General features: G+C 40.2%; 1 protein-coding gene across 1 annotated transcript in view; it reads right to left on the bottom strand.

Moving 5' to 3' along the window:
• nrxn2a (neurexin 2a) overlaps nt 1-20,569 on the bottom strand; it is a 147,455-nt gene that overhangs the window by 94,222 nt on the left and 32,664 nt on the right. Inside the window, 4 exon segments of the mRNA XM_079566610.1 lie at nt 4,962-4,973; nt 5,217-5,246; nt 14,451-14,471; nt 18,125-19,166. Of these exon segments, the coding sequence (XP_079422736.1) occupies nt 4,962-4,973; nt 5,217-5,246; nt 14,451-14,471; nt 18,125-18,809 (748 nt within the window). The 5' untranslated portion in view covers nt 18,810-19,166.

Here is a 20,569-nt window from a genome sequence, read left to right as displayed (position 1 = left end):
GTAAAAAGACTGAGGGCCAAAGCTGCCCATTTTAGCCCAAAGTAAAGCACCACACTGGAATAATGGCCATCTTAAATGAGATAAATGACTGCAAATAGCTTGAATAAAAGTTCTTTATGCTAAAGCCATTTCAACAAGCACAAACCCCACTTGAAATCAGACAAATTATTTTTAAAAAGATTTATTTTTCGCTTTAATAAATACAAAGTAATCTGAATTAAGAAAATAATGACTTGTTCCATTGGCAATAAAAGTTTTTTTTTTTTTTTTTTTTCAAATCTTATTTAAATTCAGAACAAACCTACTCAAACTTTAGATTAAATCTCTTTTTTCAAGTACATTTATGTCAGTTCATCCTAAACCTCTTAAACCCCACCTTAGCCAAGTGCGTTTTCTCCAGTTCAGCTTTACCCAAATCCATAAGGTCACAGCCTATAGGCCAGAGTAATGCCTCATTTGAAAGACCTATAAAACTCATCTAACAGATCTTTTTCCTCACGTTGTGGTCACTTTTTTAATCAGTTTTTTTCCATCACTTTTTTGTCGCTCTTCTGTATTCTTCTGTGTTGCTATTTTGACACGTTTTCAAGAAGCTTTTAAATTTGGGTAAACTTGAACTGGAGAAAATGTGCTCGGTCCAGGTGGGGGTTAAGAGGTTAAAACTATTATTGTTTTTTCAGTGCACTTCCTACAAATGCCAGTGTTGGACACATTATATCACCTAATTGGTGGTATGGACAATATTTCTCCCATTTATTTCTAAAAATATGAAAGTACTCTATTTATGTAATACTGTTTCTCAAAATTATCAACAAAGCTTAAACCGATAAATTGATGTAATTTAAATGAATATCAAAATATAGCTCAAGATTTAAGGTGCATAAATGTACACCTGCAGTGGACTATGTATATCAGGGGGGTCCAAACTACAGCCCACTTTGAAATGGCCCGTGGCAAATTCTAAAAATATAATTGAAAAAAATATATTGTCATTATTATTGTTATATTATATTTATATATATTTTTTATTGAATATATATGTAATACATGACAAGCCATTAATAGAAAGCTGTGATGAAGGCTGTTTCCTTTTTTTTTTTTTTTACTTTAAGCATATTCAATGAAAAGCATCAGGGTTTCCCACTAATACATTAGTTTGTGGCGCCCCGCCTTAGTCTATTTACAGGCCAAGCCTACACGCGGTGAGAGCTGTTGGTCAGTGTTTTCTTTCTGCAGCATCAGGCTGAGGTTCAGAGTCTATATCTGAGCGCTGCAGGGCCGGAGCTGAGAGAAGAATCAAGGGCCAGCGCCCCCTGAAAGAAAACTTATCCATTACATCGTATTAAAAAATAGCTCTACCCTATTTAAATTAACCAGAATAATAAACAGCAGCATAATAGCCAAAAATAGTTATTATTTATTGCTTAAAATGCATCAGAATGCAGGAAAATGCATCTAAATTAAAAAAGAAATCTCACGGGAGAGCCCCGAACCCCCCCTAGGGGACGCTCTCTCCCACCACAATCTCCTTTAAATCTGTGGGCATAGTTAACATTTCATTTTATTTGCTAACTTTAATACAGAAGAGGTGAAGTTATATATCTGACCTCTACTGAGTGCGGCCCAGTTGTTTGTATAATTTTCTGCATGTGGCCCTCAGTGAAAAAAGTTTGGACTCCCCTGATGTATATGTATATGGTATTTGTGTATGTACGCATGTTTGTATATATATATATATATATATGTGCATCTATGCATGTATGTGTACAATGTGGAAACCTGTATGAGTTGAAAATGTGCTTGAGTGACTGACACAATAATAAAATCACCTTGGGGCCCCAGGTTCTGTGCTAGAGGGCCGTATTTGGCCTGCGGGCCTGACATTGCCTTCCCCTGGTCGAAACCTTCAAATAAAATCTCCTATATGGTATTCTTCCCTCAGAGCTAATCAGAGTTTCTTTTTTCAGTTTGCAAAGATTCACTTTTTGCTCCACGATTAATTTCCCTAATAAAATGTATGCAGGTAAAAGAAAAGAAAGACGCTAATTTATGTAAAGTATCTGAAACATCTTTGCCGAAGAATCACAGGCTGGTAAAACTCTAAATCTACCGCCTTCCTGAAAAGAGAGAACTGTGCGGAATTTCTGATCAGGATTGAGCTACATCTATAAACACTTTTGCCTCGGGCCAAAGCAGAAAAAGGGTCCAAAGCTAATCGCAGATATTCGTCAAATAGGTAAAGTGTAAATTCTCGTCGTGAATATTGTATTATCAGGGCTGCGCTGTACTTGGAAACTAATCGTTGCTACGGCCCGCACTATACGGGAAGGGCTTGAAGGATTATTAAAGTGAATATTTATTCCCACAATCAATTACGGACTTGTGCTTCTTATTTACTGGCGCATGAAATGGAGCAATTACATCTAGGCTTCATCTTATGACAAATCACGACGCGGGGGGCCTTTGGGACACACTTACTGTATGTAATAAAACATCGTTTCACAGTAAGACGTGCGTTCAGGGCGGCGAATGTTTCAATTAGACGGGACAATATTATTTTCTCATCACGACATGAATTAGATAGATGTACAATGCGTTTATCTGTTGTCTCTGTGTTGCTCTATACTAATTTACATAGACGTTCCCTTGTTATTCCTCGTAATTCAACACTCAAATGTTTTTTCATCATTATTGTTGCCGCTTCGCAATTTACAATGATCCGGGCAAGAGCATACAAAAATCTTAATGAGGCGGAAAGTGTTGCAAGAAGCCCCTAATGTCCTCCTATCGGCTCATTTATACCTCACTGTGAATTGTTGCTCGTGCACTGTAAGGTATTTGCTGTTCAAACATCGAGATGGTCTCTTTGTAAAATGGGCGAAGTGAAATTACAGTGGGTTCATAAAGTTTTCAGACCCCTTGCAATTATTTCTGTTTTATTATGCGGCTGTCTGAGTCGTGTGATCTAAACTGATTATCAAACAGTGATTTAATTAAAAGAGAAGTTTTTAAAAAAAGGTAAAGAATAAAGAAAATTGGTTGGGGAAAAGGAAAAGACATCAGTATTCTTTACACAAGGATCTGCTTTTTTCTGTTTTTGAGCACTGATAACAGCGAAGGTCTGTAGTAAATTCCTTTCATTGCCCGTGAATAAAAAAAATAACAATTTGATCATTTTCACCGCCAGACTTCAGCCTAATATCATAGATAGAAATAAACAGGGAGATATGATTACTTCCTGAACCCGCTGTTTAGGTGCAAGGGTATCATCGTCCCCTTTGGAGATGGACCACCGATCGCCATGGAGACGGAATAATAGATTTCTCTAACTGGCGCAGCACTAATTGGCGATATTGAAGAGGCAAATAAACATGTGGTCGACAACACACAGGAGAAAAAGCACGACTTCAATGTGCGGCGCTTTGTCTGACTCTCTCGCGGTCATTAACAACAACTTCAAAGGTGCAAGGTACGAGTGATACTACAGTGTACTGTCCTGCTTCAATGTGTAAAACACCCAGACAGTGGAGGAAAAACGACTCCATTAGATAATTGGATAGGGGGATATTTTTGCAAAGTCTGGTATGCTAGCCTTGGTTGATGCACAGTAAAAAATACTGGCAATAATAAAACAATTGGCACTTTATTATAGTGTGAGTCAACATAGACATAGTTATTACTTTTTCTTTTTAAGCTTGTATTTAAGCTGAGCAAACAGAAGACGCAGAGCTTGGTTCAAAAATTCAGATGGAGACATATCAAGTAATCATTTTCAGTAATCCTACAGATAAGGCTGAGCAATAAATTACATTTTAATTCATGCGAGATGAAGTCTTTGGTCAATCCCAATTATTGGCAGGTTTACAGCAAATCCTGTGACAGTAACGGCGTGTTGTTCGGAGTTTGGACAGTGAGGAACAAATATGTAAGGGAGGCGGAAGCATACATTGTTTCTACTAAGGTTTATTTTGAAATACTTAACAGTAAATAGTAAATACTTAACTATGATAACAATGAAAACAAATCAGTTGCTCTATATCTGGAGTCCCCGACTAAATTAGCTCAAGGTCGGCAAACTTTTCTTTCGTAACTTTTGACATATGCCCATGGTCCGGACATATTCAGTCATTGCTCTTGAAAATGTGCAGAGGTTCTCTATTTACATAGCAGAGCTGATCAATGAATCAATTATTTTGCCATTTTATTATATATAGAATACTGAGAGGATGAAAAGGCTTTGGGGTCCGGACTGAAGCCTCCAGAGGTCCGGTTGGGGACCCCTGCTCTATATATTGCTCAGTCCTCCCTACCTAAGTTAACAATACACTGCGACTACTAAAGCAAGAAATACAAAAGATTGTAATAATGTTTTTATAACAACTCTCAGTCGTACAGTAATTTTACATAATAGGTTCTTGAGCCGTCATCTGTACAATGACTTAACCTATCTGACAATTAACTTGATAAATACTTTTAGGATATGAACTTGTTGTAATAGTCGCTGTCATCAAAGGATCTGAACTTAATTATAGGCACCCCAGTCAGTTGGATAAACTAAGTCAATGGTCTATAGGCACGTCCACCGTCAGTGAGAAAGTCCTTGTGGAGTGATAGTTAGTGTGTGGGCATGCGATAAGAGCTCATATTCAAAATATCATAGCAATACCAGCACTCATAAAACATTTCTATGAATATTCATCACCTATTGAACACAAAGGAGTCAGCTGCAATTCAGGAAAGCATTTGAATGTCATTTGAATGTCACAGAACCTGCACTGAATACAAAAACAACACTCCTGCTATGTTTTGAAGTCAGAAATCCTATTTGGTTTTGGTTATAAAAACTGAAAGTGGAAAAAAAAGTATTCCCAGTGCAAACCTGACACACATCTGTCTTCAGCTTAAGACACTTTACATTTCCCCCTTTTAAACCAAGCTGAAGAGATGCTGTGATGGATTACCTTGGCGAATAACTGCGGCGGTCAAAGGTGATGTTCCAGTAGATCAGTCAGTGGTCAGGACAAGGGTTTGACGGACACAAATTGAGTGAGTAGTGAGCGTAACATGACAGGAAGCAAAAGGAATAGGCAAGTATATGAGAAAACAGGAGAGGATTATTAGTGCAGCACAGTTAACTCAAATGATTACAGGAAAAGGGCAGAGGGATGTGTGATTAGGTGGCTGGGTAGGGAGAAGCAAACCAACAAACCCCATACCTTGGCTTTTTAACATCAGGTGCGCCAGACCTTGAGGGAAAGAACAGAAAAAGGATACGAAAACAGGAAGTTCATAAAGAAGTTTGGGAAAAACGAAAGCATTGTCACAATGTTGGACTGCAGTTTGTGACAGACATCCTTGGGGAAGGTACGGATGTCAAAGTCTGAACTTAAAGAGAAAAGGGAGGGTTCCAACTGAAAACACACAAACATCTCAAGGGAGAAGGAGAGGGGAGGCAAGGAGAGAAAAAAACATCTGGATAGGTGCAACTCTACAGGTAGTTGCTCTCACAGATGCTTTTTCCAAATGGAACACATACTGTATGTAGACAGCGTTTGAAATGTCCCGGATATGCGGTAAACCAGCTAACACTGCACGCTAATTACACATGCTTTTACACATCGCCACATGTGTACCGCCCTGACTTCGATGTGAGTGCTCAGTCATTCAAGGCCAACTTAACCTGAGATATAAGGACACACCGCGTCTCATCATTTCACTCTATAGGCCTTGTGCAATGAACGGAGCAGGAGGCACAGCCTAATCATAATGTACAGTAACAGGTCACCAAGCAGCAAGACACCACACCAAAACCTACCTGTCTAAAAAAAATACAAACATTACGACTGCAGCGTGTTCAGGCTTCACCGACTACACAGACCGCCCCAAAACAGGTCAGCCAAGACAAAAAAAAAAACTGCCACATCCCACTTCTCCTCTGACAGGGAGCAGGAGCGAGCAGAGCAGCGCTGAGCTAAACACAGATGCGATGCTGGAGTCGGCATAAAGAATTTAATAGTGTCACAGCGCACACACACAGAAAGAGACAGACTTAACATTTCGAGAATAGAAGCAGGACGGTTTGCATTCACAGACATTATTCCGAGTCTTTTTTCAAAGCAAGGTGCAGGTGCCAATATCTCCGAGGCTCACTCCAAGCACACAGACTTCGGCTCAATAGGTCAGCAGCCGGAAATGACAAGGCGATACTCAGCAACGCTTTGTGCAGAGGTTTTAGGCGGATGACACAATACGAGACTTGAGCTGAGCACATGAGCCCCGTTTCAGCCAGCCAACACAAACAGCTCATCAGCAGCACCACGAGAGAAACAAGCCTGCACCCAAGCCAAAGACTGGATCAGCTACAGACACACCAGACTGTCGTGATTGGGCGTCAGCGTATGTTGCTCAAAACCTCCACTGTAATGAACAATAGCTTCAAGTTTCAAGGTAGAGGTGCTTGAATGTACTTTTGTATATTTGTGTTTGTAGCAACAGGTATGGGCTTTCAGGTGGGGCGCGCTCTGAACAATGGCCAGGCTGATTGCAAGGTTTGACGAGGAGGAAAATGTGAAAAGTGTAGGTTGCAAAGAAACAGTAGTATTGAGACACTATACATACAAAAGGTGGTAACACACGTTTATTCATTGGCATTTTGAGCGACAGTGGCCTTGGTGACACTGTTCTGACACATACGTACTTACAGAGGTCTAAAACTTCTTCTTTTGTACCCTGAAAGCTATTTTTATGTAATAAAAATGGCTACATATGCTTCCGTGCTTCAATGCCAATCAACAGCACCCCATTAACACCAGTTCAGCACAAGGTCTTTTAAGGGTAAAAAAAACTAACTTTTTTTTTTTTTGCGGCATCTCATCCCTCTAAATATGACAGTGGTGGCTGGGCTGTACTTTCAAATTACCCCTGAGATCTTCCTCGTCTGCCAAAAAACACAAGCCTTAGCTCCAATGTCACTGCGGAGAGGCCGGCTTTTGGGCACGACTCCCCCACCGCTCTGTCCACATCAGCGACTCCAAGCTGCTGCAAGGCGTCACATGACAAGCCAACTTATGCACAATGCAAAAACACAGCCATCGCCTCCCTCTCGTCACCACCAAACCATTTTTTTTTTCTTTTTCCTCCCTATTTTTTTCCCGTCGTGATCGGCAGCGCTAAGATCTGACCAGACTGGGACTCAAACCGCAACGCCTCTCTCCTTCCCCTATGAAAAATACACACAGCACTCAGACAGCTCATACATCATTAACAGCAACACGGCCTCATCGGGTAATAGGCAACCGCCGGCTGAGGAGGGAGGGAAAATATTTGGTGAAGATGCCGACCACAGCAGTGAAGCCTCCGAGACATCGCCTTAAATCCGACTTCAAGTAAAACGGCCTGTCTGGTTAGAGGCAATAGGATGCCTCTCTCAAGTTTATCGTCTTCAAGTGCTATACCTGTGAAATATAGTGAGAAATGGAGTGAGTGTATGGCTCTCTGGGCGCATCGATAGAAGGAGCATTAAAAGGCGAGAAAGCGTTTCAATTTGGCACATTTTGCTGCCAATTGAATGTGGAGACTTAATAACGACAGGTTCCTCTAAAAGTTAAAGTCTTCTAGCAACCCATGTGCAGTAGCTTCTGTATGAGCAAAGGCCGCCATTCATCCATCCTCTCCCACTATAACTGTATGTACAGTAGTTGGTGTCTGCTACCTTTGAGGTTTCATTTTTCGCTCTAATTATCAACTTAATTATATTTCTTGCTTGCTTCTTTTATTTATCTGTCCTTGTACATAAGACAACTATGTTCTATTGTCACTTAATCGCACATTTACCTTGTTTTCTTTGCCTGCACTTTTTTTTTTTAACTATATGCACCTTACTGTGTTTTAAGAGATGCTGAAACAAGTGAATTTCTCTTGAAGATATTCTACAATTCGATGTCAGATGGAAGCAAAGGCTATGTATCTCTGAGGCCGCTGTTTCTGAAAGAACAAATACACAACTCTATATAAAGACTAATTGGGATCCAATGAACACTAAACAATAGACATTTCTTAAATCGTACAATGGTCAGTAATCCTATCGCTGTGGCTGGAGTTTGTAGCTGTGTCGATTTCTCACAATGTTACAGAAAGTAGCGTCCAGATTGATGTTCTAATATTCATCCAGTTCTGTGAATAAATGAGCGCTGAACAGAACCAATTAGAGTTGGTATAATGTTTTCAAAGGGTGTATTTATATTTGCAAGTTGATATAGTACATTGCCCGCTTAAATTGCTCTGTTACTATTAAACTGTATATCCATAGCCATATTATTATTCTAGTGAGATAAAAGTAGCGCTGGCTTTTTTAATGTCGTGCCTTTTTCCTGTGAGGTCTCCCATTACACCACAGTTGTAATTAGCAAGAGCCGGCACAAAGCTCTAGGCCTTCATCATGTAGCGAGACTTACTTTTGGCTCAAGCCTGTGAAAGTGCAGATAAGCACCGTGGACTGCAGCCCCACACACACACAAAGACACACAGCATTTCCCATTGAGCCAAGAGGACGCATATACTATGGACCAGGGCAGAGGGAAGAGCGAGAGCACTTAGGGGGGCAATGTAGGGCTTATCTGGACTGTGTAGTGGTCAGTGCAAGGGTCAGAGTAGAGTGGATGAGGGAGCGCCACCGCTGCTACCTATGGCACACAGGCCAGGCACCCTTTAAATATGCTTATCCCGTCAGCTAAGCCGCGTGTGGGAGAGCAGAGATATTTGGCTCAAACCTGTTAGTGTCCTGGAGTGTGAGAGGAAAGCCTAAACATTGCTTCCTATATTTATTGTTCTATTTATACGGGCAAAAACAAGCTGCTTTCTGAATCCTTTTGATGCTGTTTACCTTATAGTATTGTTATTTTGAAAACATTTTAATAAAAAGAGTCTCTCTGCAGTGAACACAGAAGTCAGAGACGCTTATATCTTTGTGCATAACGGTAAACAAAAAAGTGACAGTTTTATTTGCAGTGTGCGTGGCTTTGAACAGTTACCTCAGGCGGCAGACGCTGTTAGAAGCTGCACTTTCCCTTTATAGAAAACATATTGATCTTACAGCCTCAGACAGGCTTTCTTGTATGTTAACATTCAAGTTGTGTACTATAATAATCATATACACAGCAGGTAATTATGAGTATAGCATGTGTACTTGCTGAGCTTTTCTGATGAATAAAATATTGGCTACGCGGCTGCTAAATCTAGTAGAAGTTATCTTGATTGATTTCTTAATGTCCCATAACTATTTAATTAAACAAATTGAGGAGGAGAGAAAAAATGAATGCAGATGTTCAAGGACCTCTCTGTCATTACGGCGACATTAATTAGTCACAAACCTAGGATTAAGACTTCATCAAATCTGTTTTGGAACAAAGCAAAGTTTTGTGAATGTTAAAATGAGGGATTATGCCAAGGACATTTGAGATATTACTCCCTGTCCTGCCAGCTCTCCCTCTGCTGCATCATGAACTCTGCTCCTTCAACCCCTCAAGGACACTGAACTCTGACCCCAAGATCATGTGTATGTTTGTAGGGTGTATATATCTATTTTAGCATATATTTACAACATGTACTTTCAAAATTAAAACGTTTGCACATATTCATTTCTATAAATTGGAACGTATTTTGCTTTTTTCAATGACTTACTTATTATTTTCATTGTACTCATCATCTATTATTATTCCAAACACTAGGTTTTGAAGGTTGTTTTTATTGTATTACTGAGTTTCCCTCGTGGATCCATAAAGTTTGCCTTTAGACCAAGGTACTGGTTTTCACTGCTGACTCCAAACCTGACAACGTAGTGGAAAACAGAGTAGCGAGTTTTCGTATACGTCCGAATGCTTTCCACTCTCAATAACGGCCTCATGTGCGCTGGCCGTCCTTATCTTCTCCTCACAGACCTGCATTTTTTTTTCTTTTGCTTTTTACAAAACATCAGAGGACTCCGCGCTCCTCCAGCATTAGAGCGTGGCCCTTGTCCGCACACATCAGCTGGAGCTCAATAAAAATATGAACAACTGCGAGGTCTCGCCCGCGGAGCACACACCTCTCACCGACGAGCACAAACAAACAGGAAGGACACCGCTCCGAACGAGGGCGGCACAATCTCACGAATTTATGATCTCAATATAGCCAATAAAGGCATAGCCAGAAAGTGACTGCATCATAATAACTCTCATCTCTTGAAATAACTGTGTTTTCTCGAGTTGTTAAATAAATCTAGTCCATATTGAGCAGTTTCACTCATTACATCATTGTTTTTTGTTCAAATCATTTTCTAATTCTACATTTGATTAACTTATCTTGTTATTGTTATTTACATATGATTCAGCGATAACTTTCATACATCTTTCAGCTAACCAGCAGAACCCCCGCTGAGCCCGAAACACACTGCAGACCCCATTATAGCAAGTGTCTATATTGCGTCTCTGGGGGCTGCTAAAGCATAGAAATGACAACTTCCATCAAGCCAAGGACGGCGCGGAGCTGCCGCCGAACAGCACATAAAGTTGTATGAAGGACATGGGGCTGCTGCGGGGAGCGAGATTGTGCTCTTGTCATTGTTGTTGTGGAGAATCCAGCACTGGGGATTGTCTCTGTGTCGAGCTCTAATCCAATAAACATTGTGATGCTCTCTCTTCGCAGCCACTCTGGGCTCGGAATGCTGAGGCCTGCAGTCGGCTAAACGACAGACTGATTAAGGCACCGTTTTGGACCAGATGCGCCCAGACGAACCTCAGTTAACTCCGAGTAAAAATGCAACCAGGTTTCCTCGAACAAAAGTTATTGTATAAATAAATAATATAATAAGAATAAACCCGTGGTACACAAAAGTTTATACATTTTCTAACATGAAAAACACTAAAACAAGACTTCAACATAATGCACAATCTTACAGCAGCTTTATAAAAAGATATGCCCTAAGTCATTCAAATCATTGAAACTAATATAACTATAACTAACTAAAATAAACTTCTACTTTTTACTTTTAAAGAAGAACTAACTTGTTTTAAATAATAAATCCTTTTCATAGTCCCTCTGGGGTCATACAAGTGTTAATGGAATGATTGGGGGGTCTTTCATCTACCCCTGGTGTTTCTGGCCTTAAAACCACCCTTGCAACTTCACTGCCTCCAGGTCGGAGTAGCAATACACACTAATAGAATCACAAAGAAGAAGCTAACGGGTAAAGCTAACTGCGGGCTAGTGCCACTTAAGCAGTGTTTACAGCCAAGTTTGAGTGAAAAAAAAGTATCTCCATTGTGTAATCGTTAGCCACATAGCATAATTCATAACTCATTTTTGTTTTGTTTTTGGAAAAAAATGTAAAAAGACATTTTTAGGAAACACATTGTTTTTCTCTTATTGTCATTGTAACAATACAAAATGACTTGGGCAATTATGCTATGTGGCTAAATCCCTCTCTCTCTTTGTCTTTTCTATCAGCGTAATATTTACTCTCACGGAAGATTAATGAGTAAAACAAAACATGCTATGACACCTGCAGTGGCGCTTATGGCCTCTAGGGGCATGAGTTACTTAGTTCTGCTTTAAATACAACATCCCAGTCTCTATAGGTCATTACCAGGACATTGGACCCATTAGGCCTAAGCAAAGTATGTTCATTGTTCAAAACTCATCAAACAATTGAATGATTAACTTAATCAGCACATTGAGCATGAAAGCTGTAATTTGCATATCTCCACACTAATCTGTCCACGAAAGATATTCAACATGTCTATACAAACACCATCAGGTCTAAAATTAGCTATGAGGTAACATCATAATAAGAGACTACTTTCATCATCAAACATTCAAAAAAGAAAACCATATGAGCACAGACAATTATGTAAATTATATCCATACACAAATAGGATAGAACGGGCAAACACAAATAATATAAACTCTCTAGAAATATACTGTGAAGCCACCATAGCTTACACAGAAACGTTGATTAATGTTACTCTCCAACATTCATATTCAATACAGCTCTACGCTAAAGACACAACACATGGGTCTATTTTTGCCTGAGGTGTCACCAGCCCATTTTGACAAAGCAGGTGCGCGTTGGGCCACAGTGATTTATCATGTGTGCTTCCCCCCTCACAACACACTACGGCCCTTCACGGGGAGATGGATGCTTCCTCTGACAGGGCTAAACAAATGTTCCTCGTCAATCTTGGTTTCCACACTCAGACCTCGTTAGAAGCCAGTCCATTTCAATTACAGTTGATTATCAGATGTACGTCTTTCCCCCGGGTTAACATGATCTAAATGTTGTCGTAAAGGTTTCGGAGTGCCTGAGGGCGCTGGTTAGGTGTGTCATGATCCTCCAAATGTAAAGGCCACTTTTCTTATATAGCCGAAGATGAGAAGTTAATCTAAAAGTTGACTTGTTTGCTTACAAATAGGCGCCACCATATGTTGTAAGCAGTTTCGCAAAAATAATAGGATCTTCCACAGCATTTAAAATGTGCAACTAAGTCAGTATTTTCCTCAATTTGCCTTAAAGCCATTATTAGGTTGAATTTTGAATGTACTTGCATAATTGTCACATAACTACTACCAAAGGCATATAGGGTTACGTATCAAAGAACAGTGGACATAAAGTGCATGTTAAACAGATGATCTGGTTTGATATTGTCTAGCCCTAGTTTCAAAATGTCACCTCCCTAAATTAAACCCTGCTTTTTCCCATCAATAATAAGGCTACAAGTGTGCCGCAAAAGCAAAGATTTTCTTCTGTAGAGTGTAGTCTCTGAGGATAACACAAAGCGCCTGTGTCAGTGTTTGTTCACCTGATTCTGTCAAAAAGCTAATGGTTTGCCCCTTTCAGGTTACTCCATATAAACAGCACAAGGCAGTTATTTTTGTACAGAATCGCTCAGTTCTGCACCACTACTACACGCTGATGGAGCACAATCATGGGCCACTTCATTAGGTACACCCATTCGAACGTTATTAATAACATTTATCATTTCCGCTTATCATCCTCTAAAGTTGAGTGTCAGGATTATAGAGGTAGAGAGGGTACTATTATTGTCATGTAGCTGATTTCCAGCCATTTCAAGTTCCCTATATTTTTCACCAATGATTCCCAACCTGTTTTTTATTATGTTATTGAGCGATAATAATAATTGACTTTGCGCATAACTTCGAATCAAAACAACGCCGCCCAAGAAGCGACTTCCTGTTTCGATCCAGCACGCCAAAATAAAAGCACCATCTTATTCATTAGTTCAGCAGTTCATTAATTCAAATTTCTTTCTGCCAAACTATTAACACAATGCACTTAAAATGTGTGAAATTTAATTATAGTCTGTACTGTTGCAAGCTGTGTGCTTTTATTTTGGTGTGTTGGATTGAAACAGGAAGTCACTTCTTGGGCGGCGTTGTTATGATTTGAAGTTATGCACATGAGTCAAGTGTGGATCGAATTCACTTCACAAGTTGTAAAGTTTTCAGGTCCCAAAAGGTAAGAAAAAGGTGAGTGAAAAGTGTGTGGTGCAGCTATACAATAAATCCGATTCAAACCACTTGATAAGCTAATTTGCAAAAATGAAAAAACAAAACAAAAAAGACACAAAAAAAACGGGTATCTTTGCAAAAGAAGATACAATATTAAATCCTTTATTTCCTTTTTTGTTACCGTACTCTGCAGGTAAGGCTAGTAAAACATATGCCGTGAAGCTAGATCTTGCCGTTAAAAACACTGTTGCACAAAAGGATAATGAAAAGCACACCTATTCTTTTTTTTTTAATTCTATGGCACTTGTCTTTCCAAATGAACTCTTCACTTGTTAAACCAATCTAATATCATAGCCACCTTGGTGCAGATGACCAAGGGCGACTTAAATAGGTATGGGGTATACCAAGTAAAATGGCCTGTGAGTCTATCTCCCCTTTAATTTGAATGAGCAGGGCCATTTAGATTAACATCAGCTTGACGGAGGAGTTCATGACACCCCAAATAAACATGATTTATGTAAAAAAGTTAAATCTCAATCATCGGCGTTGTCTTTGTGGTGTGCAACATGAATGTTCTCCATTATGCGCACCACCCACTCACTATGCAGACCTCTCCAGTCACCTTGAGCTCTCTGATCAGCCACACAAAGAGCGTATCCAGCACATAGAGCGCTTTTCTGCGACCCCCTTGACCAGTGACAGCAGATTTATTTTATTTTTTTAGTTTTTCCTTTTCAGCTTTTAATTTTGTTGGATGTCAGAACTGCAGTCCAAACTGACAATCAAAAATAAAACAAAAACACCCTTAAGATCCAGAACACACACAAAGCATCGTAAAGGGATGCTGTGGTGTTGGCCCTCGTGTATAAATAATAAAATAAAATAAAAAATAGGAAGGAAATACATATTGCTCTTGTTATTGTACTCATTATAATGCATTGCCTTACCTTCCACTTCCTTCTGGGTACCTGCGGGAGGACATAGAGAAACAGAGACACATTAAACAGCTTAATACATATTCATTACATGTGACTGTTTGCAATAAAACCCCCACTATCGGTGCGCTACAATATACACATGACAGGGGTAGGTAAAATATTAATGTATGGTGAGCCAAGATATGCTCTGGTGGTAGAAACATAACCACAGGCTGGCAAAGTCAGTGGTAATGGGGGGATGGGCTGTGGTAGCTTTGTTTCGAATACTTATATTGTCTATACTGAATAATGTTGAGAATATATCATGAGTTCACAGTTGTAAAGTGAAATCTGTTTTGCCTCTTGCAGCATATTGTATTCAGACATCTGTGAAATGAAGAGACAGACAGCTGTGCACTGTCTGCATTGTATTGCAATACTCTGACGGAAAACAAATGTAAGTTGAAAAATGTGGCTATAAACTCCTGTGAACAATCAGGATGATGGGAATGCATTGGTTAAGTTAGACATGAGTTTGGGCCACGGTTAAGAGTTCAACTAACATCCTCAGTGACAATTTAAAACAGGAAATAACAATGGCTAAACGACAGGGATTACAGGTTTTATACATGGGACCCCATGGGAATGATATATTTGCTGTTTGCAATTTGTATGTCCAACAAATCAAATTGTGATTTTGATTCTATTCTGATTAAAAACTGTCTATTACAGGTTTCAGAGTATGGTCCATCACATAGTCTATGTTTCTTTTGAATGGTAGTAAAAAAGCAAAATATTCATATGTGTGAGTTATTTATAGCACGTCTCCAGTGACTGTACTGGTGGGTAAAGAAACTGTAAAGTGTAATGCAATAATGTGTTGCCACAACAACAGTCTGTGCCTGTTGTGGCATTAGAGGAATTACTACAAACAGCAGTGAAGCTTTGTCTTAGAGCCCATAAAACAATCCAAAACAGCGCAAAGCAAACAGTCTTCTTTGCAATAATTAATGTGATTATAGGATAACACTAGAGGTCGAGCGATATGGGTTTTTCTTAGGCTGATGCCAATTATTTTGGATTTTAATTGGCCGATGCCGATATGCAGGGCCAATATTTTTCACCAATACATTTGGCCGAATGTTTTAATTCTAAATTTCTTGTCTATGATCCTGTATATGAAGCATCTAAACTGTAAAATGTGTTGAACTGTGAAAAGCAGCGGGCGTTTTATTAGGGGCATAAGGCTGATATACAGTATTAAAAACCTGTCCTGGCTTTCTCTGAGTGAAAAAGTGAATGGTCCTCTTTTACCGCAGTGTGACATCAATACAGTCTTCAGATGTTAAAGATCATTTATCAATTATATCTATTAATAAACTAATGTACAAACATTAAACAAGGATCACTAGGCTTTTAAACCCTAAATATCCTTGAAATAATAAAATAAAATACAAACACTTGGCTCCGACTTTATTTAATTTCTTTAAGTGATCCAGTCATACTTTCTGTTCCAGCCTTGATTAGCATTAGCATCCGGCCGCTAGCTTTAGAATAGGCTACTGTTGTTAGCCGCGGCATTAAGGTCTTCAAAAATACAGCTGCGGAGGTTAATACTAAGTCAGCGATTGAATACTCCAGGATCTGTGTTTCAAAATGAGGCGCAGCATGTCCATAATTCATTGTGGTTTAGTCAGTGAAACTTGTGTTTAACAGACTTTTTTCAGACTGATTTTCAGTCCGATTTTTCTCAGTCCCCTTAAGGCCTCAGAAGTTGTGGCTTATATCAAAGCTCAGACTGAGCCCTTTCCAGAGCAAAAATGGGAATCCTCTATCACTTTTGGGTAATTGGGTTTATCGGTGTTAGATCGGCCGATTGCCAATATCGAAAAATTCCCAAATATCGGCGAGATATGTCGGTCGACCTCTAGAAAACACATACAATTATTCATTTTTTATATGTTTCAATGATATCCTCTATATTAAAAGACCTCTCATCATCAAATAAAGCACATTTTTATCTATATGAAACGTGTCTATTTTAGCTAGAGTTCTCTGTTTTGTAGCAAGTACAAAAAGTACAAAAGTTACAATGTGTTGATGTACTGGCAGGGCTGCAGTGACCCAAAGTTAAACTTTAAACTAAGCACAGCACTTTTTGTATGTTTGTAAAGTATTTTTCACCACGCGGCATCCGTTGTCTCACACTCGCACTCTCAAACTCACTCTCTTTCTTCCCTGAATATTGTACATGTTTTTAGTGGTAGGGGAAACCGGAATACCCGGAGGAAACCTACGCAGACACGAGGAGAACAGGTAAACTCCACACACAAAGGCCCCGTCCAGGTGGGACTCGAACCCTGTACCTTCTTGCTGTGAAGCACAAGCGCTAACCACTGCACTACCATACCGCTCAATTTGAAAGTAAGACCATAGCCAGAGCTGGTGAGGTGGAGACCAGTGTATTTAGTTTGGGCAGTTTTGGCCTGAGTTTTATCATACATATATAACATTTGAAGGAAACCAAACAGAAGTAATCCTGGATGAGAAGGAGATGTCTCCTGTCACTCAGGGCTCTGCTGTAAGTACTGCCACATCCAGCTTTGACCTGGATCACTTTAAATGGGTTTTATTGATTTTTCGGTGAAGCGCAGTGCAGCAGCAGCTAATGTAGAAGAAACACATATTTACAGTTATATGTTTGACATTTAACTATGAGGGAAATTCTGCCCTTTTTAAAACAAGACATGACTGAGAAAGCATCGTGTTACGTCCACATTTACCAGAAGACTCTCTGTGTATTTCCAAATGTTCTGATACTTTTTTTTTTTTTTACAATGGCATCAGTTTGAATCAAATTTGAAATCTAGCAAACAATGAAAATAACGCTGTTAGCAGACTCACACTGTTTTGATAATGCATAATTGCATAATAGCAGTTTTTACACTTTTATTTTCAGAGAAGCTTCTTTTGTGAATAACAGTTATAAAAAAAAAACATCATGTGTCATGTGGAGGTCCCTTATGATTAAGAGGGAATGAACAGAAACATTGTGTCTTTATTATTATGATAACAAACCTATAAGTTTGACCAATTTCTTTCAGAACTGCATTTTGTACTACTTTAAGGACAGTACTTTAACACCACATTTTCTGAAAGGAAACCAGGGGCCAATTTTCTCTTATGGACTGCTCAATTGCTACAGAAGAAAGTGCACTTCTTCTGCCTTAGTCTTTGCACGACTTTACATGGAGTGACGTTGGCTAGAAACATAGTACATATCACATAAAACAGCCTTTTCAGATGAGGATCACAATCTCAACTATGTGTGTCACAGTAAAGTATTGTTCCTATTTGCTATCCACAACTGTAATGCTTTGTATTCTGTGTTACGTAGCAGTGATACATGCTGCCTATGTGTGATCATGTCATAGATGTAGAGCACTTTAGACGCTCACTGCAGACTGACAGAACATTTCTTGAAAATCTTAAAAAAAAAAAAATGTAATCCTACAGGGAGAATAAAGTATCTAACATAGAAACATAATTTTCAAAACAAACAGCTACATTTGATAGAAAGGTGCCTACAGAGATGATATGGCAGATTCACATTTGTTGCGTTAGCCTGTCTGACATTGACAATATCATTATTTAAGACGAATGACAGCAGAACAAACATGCAGCTCTGGGCTAAAAGCTCTCACCTTCTTGGCAGTACCTCCCCCTGTAGCTGGTGTTGATGCAGTCACACAGCACCTCTCCCTGGCTGACAGAGCACTGTCCCATGTGACTGCAGGGCGAGTGTTCTTCACAGATGTACTCCAGATCGCTGTGCACCCCCTGGCCGTCCAGCAGCACCGGCAGCGCCTCCCCCAGCTTCAGGTTAGCGATGAAGCCTTGGAAACTCGGCTCATATTTGACCGTACTGGAGGTGAGAGCGGAGAGGCGCACGTCCGGAGAGATCCCCCCCACGTACATGTCGCTTTCCACCACCATCTCCTTCCGCTTGGACTTGACCTCTGCGGACTTCAGCTCGTTGTCCACCTGTAGTTTGGTCTCCCTGTGGTCCCGGGACACGAGGACGCGGTGCCAGCGCTGGTCACTGACGCGCGTTTCCGTGTGGAGGGAGGCCGGCTCGGCACAATGGATGGTAAAGCGCAAATGCAGTCTCCCATCTACGACGAGGAGCTCCAGGAAGTCACAATTCCCGCCATCGTCCAGATACAACACCAGCGCTTTGCTAATATTTGTTTTGAGGATGAAGCTCAACTCGCCTGTTGTTTTTGCATCCCACTGGGCGTAGCGAGTCCACTGTCCGGGGCCCCCTTCGTATTTCAGCGCTAATCCTGTTAGCACCAAGCCCGCTAGCAACACTAACTGGAAAGCCATGGTTCTTTTTTATCTTTCAAAGAAGTTAAATATAGTCCAGAATCCAATCGCCTCACAATAACAAGTCTATATATTCCACAAATACTATTTTCTTCAGCCTTGAAACACTATCTGGATTCCTTTTGCCATTGTTGAGCAGCGTAAGTGTGAAAGCAGAGCCGGCACATTGCAGGTGTCTTTTACTTTTCTGTGTAAGGGAACAAGCTGCACAAGTAATCGCCGTTACAATGCGCTTCCTCGCCTTCACAGTCCAAAGTCTTGGCCTCCATCCAGCGCAGCGCTCGTCAGTTCTCCATAGGTTATCTCGGCACGCAGCCTCGGCACGGCCTCCATTCTTCTTCTCAGCCTCCCAACATCCTGAGACATAAAAGAAAAGAGAGTAATGAATAGCTGAAAAGAATAACCAACAATCAATTGTACAAAGTACGCTAAATAATGAAGAGTGAGAAGCGTGTTGTATGAATAATTAAAAGAGAAAATAAAGATATCATATAGATGTTTACTAAATTTGACATTAATTCCCCTTTTGAAAGGCATGCCAGGTTTGTGTTTTCTTTGTGTTTCCATCCTATATGATCCGGCTCAAACCAAAGAGGATCTCAGTCTTGGCGCCTTGTCTCGTGTCTGTCCCCCCAGCCTCTATAGGAGCGAGGAGCAAACCCGGCCTGGCTGATGTTGAGCCCCCTAAAGCCCCGCGCTCTCCCCAGGGCGCACACTGAAAAGGCTCCAACACAACAATCCATGCGGCAGGCCAGGGGCGACCGACGATGAAAGGGAAAAAGGTTTGTATCGGAGACAAGCAAACAACAAGGAGTGGGTGATGTGAGAACAAAAGGGCACTACACAGCAGAGGTTTACACGGCTGCTTATGGATCAAATGTGGCTAGGCATTGAATTATGTGTACGCAAGAACAATTACTGAATTACCTCTGGGCATGAAATAATAAAAAGAAGATATATGCTTTAGATCTGCGCTGTCTGATTGATGTAAACCAAGAATTACTGGAACATGCTGCCCCATAACTTTTATTGCAGTCAAGGTTGTCAATTGCTTTATACAGTAATACAAACTGATGGAGCATGTTCAATAAATGATCAGCCCTAAGCAGAAGAGATAACGTCCAGCCACAGATCTATTAAAATTTAAATCTCTATAGTATTTCAGGCTGCTCAGAAACATAGGGGCAAACATTCTTGTCCAGAATCTTTAAGAATACAATGAGCAACAGAGCGAGCAGGTGACAAAACGTTTGCAATAATTACAATGAATTGTGAAACTTAAGTGCTAAAAATGAAAAGATTATTGGCTATTATTCCTTATTCACTCTGGTTTTGAAAGCAACACAACTGAGAAATGTCTCTCCTTTTGTCCCCAAAGTGCTGTGCCTCCTCTGAGAATGCAAAATAGTGAGAATAATTTCAGTCTGAAAGCTCCATGAACCACAAGTAGTTAGGTGAGTCTTAAAAATAACCTTTAGTGCGAGAAGGAAACTAAATTGTGCCGAGGAGTTCAGAGACACCCTCATGCATTTCATGCATGTTTGGCCCAGTTTCTTGTGTGCCACAGTTGGAAGCATAATATGTGCTTAGGTCTGAAGGGAATACAGGCTCTTCTCTCTGGGCGCCCTGCTGATGAGGGGTTGCCTTAGTCGGGGTTATTCACCAAAGTTTGATGTCACAAGAAAGAGTACATCACAGCAAATAAATCAAAGTTTCTGCTCAAAGTAAGCAAGAGCTGCCAGCACTGGGAAAGTGTCTGA

Source organism: Gobius niger (genome assembly GCF_951799975.1).
Source record: "Gobius niger genome assembly, chromosome: 11".
In the NCBI taxonomy this organism is placed as follows: Eukaryota; Metazoa; Chordata; class Actinopteri; order Gobiiformes; family Gobiidae; genus Gobius; species Gobius niger.
Note: the sequence above shows the minus strand (reverse complement) of the source record. Positions and strands in the feature narration are given on the sequence as shown.